Source organism: Amphiura filiformis, chromosome 6 (assembly GCF_039555335.1).
Source record: "Amphiura filiformis chromosome 6, Afil_fr2py, whole genome shotgun sequence".
Classification (NCBI taxonomy): domain Eukaryota; kingdom Metazoa; phylum Echinodermata; class Ophiuroidea; order Amphilepidida; family Amphiuridae; genus Amphiura; species Amphiura filiformis.
The window spans coordinates 44788129-44796759 of record NC_092633.1 but is presented as its reverse complement, the minus strand read 5'-3'; the positions used below and the strand labels follow the sequence as shown (position 1 = coordinate 44796759).

Genomic DNA, 8631 nt, shown 5'->3' with positions numbered 1-8631 from the left:
CCTAATATGGTGGTATAGGTGACAAGAAATACATTTTTTTTTTCAACATTGCTGTAGTATGGCTGTGGTAACCTGTTACGTATGGCTTAATTAAGTTTCAGTGAAATAATGTCGCTAGTTAATACAAAATATAGCTCAACATTGAAAATAGAAGCATTTTAACCAGTTCGTTTTTTGATAAGTGTGGGGCACCAAGTTCATGAAGTCATAAAAGAAATCATGAACCACTTCTTTCTATTTTACATATCTACATTATTTCGCTGATGCATTAGCAACACATATCCAATAACGAAATCCGTTGATAATTAGCTTTCCAAAATGAAGTGAATTTAAAACATCAGTGATGTACCACCTTTTGGCTTCTATCTTTAACAGCATGTAAGCTACATTAAAACTGATGCTACCAATAGAACGAGAAGATTTGCCCCTTCATTTTGCATACCACTTTGTCCACTTTTTTTCTCATTTCTTCACATAATGCCAAAAAACGCAACAAAAATGCAATGGGTGTAGTACTCCCTTAATACGTTCAACTTAGAATTCATATACTCAGCGATGGCGTATGGTAACACAGGAAATATGTCCTGCTTTGTAGAAGGACTACGTAAGGTGATTCCTTGTTAAAAATAACACATTAATTTGTTATGCCCTGGTACTTAGCAGTACAACCCCTCGCTTGTTTCCTAACACCTTACCTCTCATCACTCAAATCATTGCATTCACCTATATGAAGCGACAACTGCAACGAGATGAACAATATAACTAAACGAGATATAAGTTGGATCATCAATTATTTCTTCATCTTTTTAGTCCGAACTCATCTTCAAAGTGAGATACTTCCCGTGAGAGTTCTAGGAGTTGCCATTTTTTACTTGAGGCGTCTTGTATAGAAAGAGATAGGGGCAAATCTTATTGGTAGTGTTAGGATGTTAAATTGTCTGCAGGCTTATTTTAACGCTATTATCATCAGAACAAAATCTGAAAAAGTGTTAAATGTCTTACCTAGTAATCCACGCTAGTGATTTATTCTTTTTACCACCGGCAACTTTCAACACGGTGTAGTCAGCCGAGTGGGACGGAAGGGGACGAAAATAATGCTAGCCTCCCTTGGCAAAGTTTGACGCGAGAACAAAATGGCAATATATATTTATATGTAGCAAAATGTTTTCACAATGATATATTTGTTTAACATTCTGTTGTACAAAATGGTGATATTATGAGTAGTTGCCGTTTCCTCCTCTGGTTGAATGATCTTGACTGTCATGACTCTTGTGCTTACCATTATTTTTTTCAAAATTTAACGCATCTATTTCTGATTTTATATATATAGATGAAGTGCATGTGTTCGGTTCGATTGTTTGGTGCAACCACTTGGTATTATACATGACAATTTATATAGGCCACAATAGAGGTTATCCGTGTTCTATAAGCTGCATATCCTATCCTATATCTTGTTTTAGGATTACCTGCATGTGCAACCATGGCTGTTTCAAGATACCCCGCCAAAGTCATGCAAGTAATTCCGAGGTCGTGCATTGAATTGGTTTGAATGAGGAATACTACGGGAACCAGTGCCTTTTGTTAGAGGTCACACATGAGTAACGTGGATAATCACTATAAGTGTTCTATCTGTTCTATATGTGTGGATATAGCCATTGTTATGTTACGGTGGCATCTTAATGGTCATCTTGGATAATTCAAAATGCCCAAAGATGCCAGGGTGGCACCATACAGATCCTGAACCAGTAGTTGCCACAGACAAAGAAATTGCAATAAAAACTCTTCATGTGGCACATATTTTCTGCCTGGTACTAGACTAATAGGTGCATGTGTTCAGTTCAATTATTGTTTGGTGCAACCACTTGGCGTCAGGGTTTTAGTCTTCAGATATTACTTGTCATTGACTGACCTTCACTCCGACCACCAATTTCTTTCACTTTGCATGAAATAGCTTCCCATATGGCTTGTCTGTAAAATGAGCTGGTTGTAATATAAATGACAGGATTACTGGCTGCATTGATGAATAAGAGAATACGCCCCAGAATTACGAGAAGTCCGTATTGCAAGGGAGTAAACAAACTAACACCAGTTAATTTTTGCACAATGTCGTGGATAGAAATAATCCTTATCGGACTCTGACAAACAAAAAACACAACACCATTGATAATCAAAAGTCGCGCTACCTGATTGCGTATCTTCTTAGTCTGGATAACGTTGGCTTGATCTATTTCAGTCATAGGCATTCTGTTTCCGAGGGTGTAGATAATCATGGTATACATGTACAGATTCATAGGAAGAAGTATGTAATATGGGAAAGTCAATGACATCTCTGAAACAACGTACAAACTTGGATGAGCACTGACAGCAACGCATGAGTGTACCACTTGTGGATACCTTGCATATTCTTCCTCTGACGGCCAAATAACGCATGTACGTTGCAACCTGGCGTACTGCAGCACAGCCAATGTAGTAAGGAAGAAGCTGCTGATCCAAAGAAATGCTACAAGTTTCCTTGAACGACCTTTGCCAGTTATGCGAAGCATCTGTAAAGGACGACATATTGCGTAGAATCTTTCTACTGTTACCAGTGTGATGAGGAATAAAGATATGGTGTAAGAGAATAGAAATACGAAGAACACACTGAAGCATCCTGACCAATGTGTGTAAGAGACGGTAAATCTTATAGGACTTTCTACTGTTTGGTAGATATAAGCGGTTGTTGTCGACACAATGAACACGAGATCGGTCAGAGCTACTTGCGCAAGATATGAATTGGTTAATGTTTTCATCCGTGGAATACGAAAGACCGCCAACAGAAAGGCTAAATTGCCGAGTATGCCAATGACCAGAACTGACGGCATTCCTGCAAAAACTAAAAGATTCTCCATCGCAGTTGGTTGATTGGCCTTAACGGTTTCAGGATCTGACAGGTTAAGAATGTGCTGGTATGAAGAGCAAGATCTATCCATGTTTAACTGGCTACGTGCTAGACACTACACTGCACAATGTAATAGCTATGGTATTGGTTTTTTATATAAATTATACTTCACACGCAAATTGATTGAATAATGGTGTAATAATAAACTATCACAACAATGATGCCGGACAATTGGTAATTTGTTTCTCCACAAATATATTTTAACAAAAATATTAATTTGTTTGATATTGCGTAAGTGGAAACCTTTATAGTTTTTGTATGTTTTGAAAATATGTTTTATTGTTTCTGGAAACGCCGTAAATGATGGGAAATGTTCAAAGTCCACGAATTCAATCAACTACTCCAAACATTTTGGTCTGTAATAATAGTACACTGCATGGAAGGGCAAGTAAACAATGGTGAATAAAATTCAGGAAGTCACCGGTATAAGTATATTTTTCACATGAAGAGAATGGAAGAAGTCATGATCGCGATAACGGTATTTCGATCTGCTCTCGCTCATGTGCAATGGTCGTTATGGTAGTACATCTAACCAACACTGGTTTAATCTCCTTTATCTCCCCCCCCCCCATGTGGTAATTTTGGCTGGATCAGGAAATATGGTCAGCCAAGGTACGCACATGTATACAGTACATGCGCACTTTCCTTTACTGTGGGAGTGTACGTTCTGGTTTGTTTAATTTCAAATGGATACAGTAAATATTTTAAAGCTTTGTCCAAACAAAAGAGATGGGCAGTGGCGTAATCTGATCAGGTTGGTCTCTTACCGTTTTCCACAAAAAGTTGATACACCAGTGCTAACGGATGGGCGTCAAGTCTACACTACATCAAAAGACAAAGCTGAAAAATTTTGCCAGACCTTTGCCGCTAAATGTCAGCTTGCCAGCGCAGAAGAATCTGCTCCTGAATTTCAGCATTCAGCAACGTGCTCAATGGAAAAGATAGCCTTCAAGGTCAAAGATGTTAGGAAGCTTCTCTGGGATCTGAAACCAGATAAAGCTACTGGTCCTGATGAAGTCCCTGCAAGAGTCCCGCAGGGAGTGCAGCGCAGAACTTGCAAGACCAATCAGCCTGCTGTTTGAGCTTTGCTTCTCCAAGGGAGTTTTCCGAAGCCAATGGAAGACTGCATCTGCCATCCCTATTCACAAGAGAGATTCGAAGTCTAATCCATCTATGTCTAATCCATCTGTCTTCAGAAGTACCTCCTTGGAAACCAACTGATATCAGATAGACAGTTTGGAGTTATGCCACACCACAGCACAGCTGACATCCTCACTATTCTGACCCATATGTGGTCCAACTCCCTGGACAGAGGCAAAAAAGTGCGCCTGGTTGCCCTGGACTTCAAAGGAGCATTTGACAAGGTCTGGCATAATCTCCTTTGCTCGAAACTCCTGGCAAAAGGAGTATCCGGCAAGCTGCTCACCTGGATTAGAAGCTACCGGACAGATCGTTCCATCGAAGTTTTCTTATCTGGCCAGTCATCAAGTACTTCTTCCATCAATGCACCAGGAGTCAATATTGGGCTCACTTTTGTTCTCATTTCTGTATCAAAGACGTCAAGTGGCTACAGCAACGGTCCTCTACAAAATTCACACCAGCTTGTGCCCACCAGATCTGAAGGCACTGCTACCAAAGCCATTTGTATTCAGAATATATATCCGCTCCTGCCTGTCCATGCCTTGCCACTCTCTCACAGTACCAGTTTCACCCCAATACATTAATAAAGACAATAATAACATTTTAAGAGCAGTTACAGAGTGCTTATATTAGTAGTTTAGTAGAGGAAACCAGGGGTCCATTTACAAACATTTACGAAGCGTATTGTAACTTACGAAGCATCGTAAAATCCATTTAATGAATCATGATCGGTACCCTTAACTTCGTAAGTTATATGGAGTTACTACAGGGACCCTTCGTAACGGCAGTACGACTAGTAAAACTTGCGAGCGGTTATTTGAGTTGCAAAGGGTTGCAGTTTAGTGAAATGCCCCCTATTATGAATTATGAACCAGGACAGGTTAGATCGTTGAGATTAATTAATACTATTTCCCTTCATGAAAATACTACTATTGATCTCACCTCGGGCCCATAGTTTTAACCAGAACCTCATCATTAGGAAACGAATTTGGAGAAAACCTTCTGTTAATAAAATACTATGCTGAGCCACCAGCCTGGGTGGCTCACGCTCCAGTACTTTTAGATGATTGAGCTCAGTAATACATCAAAGAATGTCTTCCAATTCATGAAAACAAATAGATAATCAGCTTATCGGATTAAAAGCTAGGGAAGGTCTTGCTGCTCAGCGAGTGTTTGTAATTATCAGAAGGTTTTCTCCAAATTCATTCTCTAATGTGACAGTATTATATTAACATTTTGTAGAAATATTAAAATTTACTGCCTCATTACATCAATAATTATTACAATTATAACTAAAACACAATTCTGTGCAAATAACACTATTGTTGTAGTTCTTTATTTTCTTGAGTGTCTGGATGTTATACGCACTTACAGTACAGTACCAGTAAACTATTCCCGTGCAAAGTTCACATGCAATTTTGTAAACTTCTTTATTTTCTATCCAGATTTATATCGATATAAGTCGCACATCTTTCAACAGCTACATCTTAGTAAGTAAGCTTTTTAATCTAGAAGGTATTTACTGGAATCATGTAACGTCGCAAATGCCTGTTTTACACTCCATTACATTCCACATTCCTGCTGACAGGCTCACGATTATAGTTAAACATCTACAAATGTTTTTCCTTCAATATTAAGATAGGAATATATTGTAAAGACACGGTTTCCGTGGTCAATTATTACGACTCAATAATACAGTGGCTATTACTAAAAGTACTTGGATGAAAAGAGCTTCTTTTGGTCAAGGTCACTGTACATTTGGAAGTCACTATATTGTTTTGTAAGGGAGAATTTTGCACTTTGTTGTATCAACATTTACTATAGTTTGGCTGTACTGTGTTGTGTAACCTGTTTATTTTTGCATACAAAAGTAATATTTTAATACAAATTAATTAAAACGATTCTGGTATGTCAATCTGAAACATGCATGCATCTGCCACGGGTTGATAGCCAAAGAAATGGAACGCAGCGTGATCCAGCGGTTCAGGTCGTTAATTCAGGTGCAAGAGGTCCCCGATTCAATTCCAGATGAAGGAAAATATTGAAAATGTATTATCCACTCTCTCCATACTGCATTTGCATTGTGGGGCATGCAGGTACAGTGAATGACAAATACCTCGTAGTCAGTTCCGATCAGGGTTACGCCTAGTTGTCTGTAGTCTCTGTACACCCTACCGTGGACATTATGGGAGAACAGTGTATAACATTGAATGATTCACTCAGGTTATATTAGAAAATCAATTTAAAAACACACTTACAAATGGAAATATTTCTAGATTAAAAAAGATCAACAAAAAAACTCAAACAAAAAAAACTCAAAAAAAAACAAAACAAAAAAAAACACCGTGATGGCATTTTGTATTTAAAGTAAGGTAAAACAATAACACCCTCTCCATACACCAACCGAATCTGGGCAGAAATGTCAAACGCTGGCTTGCACCTTGTGTGCCCTAATATTAATCTATGGAATGCGAAGCACCTGGTTTACATACCGGGTAAATATGCAAATACAGATATGCAAATAGAATGTGACTATTGCGTCTGCAACACCGCGGTTGTATTGTTTTTAAACAGGAAAGGTTTTAAAAGGGAAGGTTTAAAAACCTTCTCTTTTGTATACTAACCTTCCCTCAATTCACTTCTCGCATAGATATGTTAGAGGCACACTTTATTGATAACTATTCACAAAATTTAGGTTCAATGTTGAATTAAAAAACATCATAATTATGAAAATCAATTATATTTCAGGTTAAACAGTTTCAATCATAATGCAATACCTAAAAGTTTTGGGCTCACGATTGCGCCACAGATATTGATTGCGCGCTGTCGAAGTAAACGTTTGAATATTAATAGTGATATAAGACGCTTTTGAAAGGTCAACTTTTAATGTCTTTAACCGGTGACAGGAGGTTGAGCTTGCGCATCCGAAGTATGCGGTCCCTTCAGTATGCCACGCCCTGTGGGGTGTAAGCAGCCACACCGACTTATTTATTTCAGTTGGAATTATTCTCGTCTATCGTGAACATGTGCACTATATTGATATCGATAAGTTAATCAACACGAATTACGGTTTTCACATGAAATTGTATTAATTTAAGCGTAAGATTGAGCTAGAAAATGTGCTTTATTATAGCAAACTTACGCCAATTATAGAGAGTTAATGCCCGCCTTAGGCAGAATAGTAATAAAGTCCTAAATGTGTTTGCTATATGTACTAAACTTGTCAAAACCATCATTAAAGTTATTAAAATAACGGGAAACGGTGAGCAGAAATATTTAAATCCCGGCGACGAAATATTACTAAGTCTTGATTTAGGAAATCTCAGCTTTTCCGTGTTTCCTAATGGTTACGCCATATCAGATCACGTCTCATTCAATTTGGCAACGGCTTTGATCGCTGCACACAACGTGAGACTAAGGCATAGAACAGTGTTAAGATAACGTTTTACATACCTATGCACATTAATGTGCAAATATATGCCTTCCCAGAATTCCGAATAGTGATATACAGTGTTCATAAGAACCCCCCTAAGCCCCCCTACTTAAAGTGTATGTAGCTGGGAGGAAAAGCCGACGATCAATTGAAAATTTTGACCTTTCATATTGAAGATATGGATATTTTTCCCAAAAAGACCTAATTTTTTGGTGTTTTGGGAAAATAATCCATATCTTCAATACGAAAGGTCAACATTTTCAATTGATCGTCGGCTTTTCATCCCACCTACATACACTTTAAGTATAAATCATCAGACTTATAAAGTTTTCTTCGAGTTTGCCATAAAATGTGTATTACATTGCGAATTTCAAAAAAAAGTCCATATCTTCAATACGAAAGGTCAAAATTTTCAATTGATCGTCGGCTTTTCATCCCACCTACATACACCTTAAGTATAAATCATCAGATTTATACAGTTTACTTCGAGTACTGTTAAATATCAAAAATATAAATTTTTAATCATTTGCCATAAAATGTGTATTATACATTGCGAATTTCAAAAATCAAAATTATTTGATATCAGAAGGACATTCTTCGTATTCAGAATGCAATTCGATATGTCTGATGTGCTCTAATGTCCCACAATAAATACTGTTCAAACGTTCATACCCCACCCCTTAATGTTCTTCTTTTAAAGTTTGGAATACATACTGATTAGTTTTTGGGGGTTTTGGGGTTTGTTTTTTTTTGTTTTGTTTTTTTGTTTGTTTTTTGTTTGTTTTTTTTGTTTTGGTTTTTTTTGCTACCTTTTATTATTTTCACTGTCATTAAATTTAGACATTTCTATAGACAAAACTTTTTCTACATAGGCTTTTTATGCCTCCCAGTTTGTGTTTGACAACATTTTCACTTTGGGTGCCTACTGTTTTTCTCTCTCCTTTATTATAATGCCAGTTTGTCTAAGCACCATTTCTTTAATTATATATTTTCTCAGGCATGTATACTCTGGATCCTCGCCTAATATTTAATGTCTCATATTGACTGATGTCCATTTAAGACCAAAAGGTTAGGCAGTAAGCAAGAAAGTAAGCAAGCAAGTGAGTAAGGATCCACTAGC

General features: G+C 37.4%; 1 protein-coding gene across 1 annotated transcript; it reads right to left on the bottom strand.

Moving 5' to 3' along the window:
* Positions 1-1883: 1883 nt before the first annotated feature.
* LOC140154550 (thyrotropin-releasing hormone receptor-like) lies at positions 1884-2969 on the bottom strand. Its single transcript, XM_072177117.1, has one exon. The coding sequence runs from the start codon at positions 2967-2969 to the stop codon at positions 1884-1886; it is 1086 nt and encodes a 361-aa protein (XP_072033218.1).
* Between the last annotated feature and the right edge of the window lie 5662 nt (positions 2970-8631).

What these genes read in the sequence shown, in the direction of transcription:
- LOC140154550 (XM_072177117.1), bottom strand. Translation starts at nt 2,969, where the DNA reads ATGGATAGATCTTGCTCTTCATACCAGCACATTCTTAACCTGTCAGAT.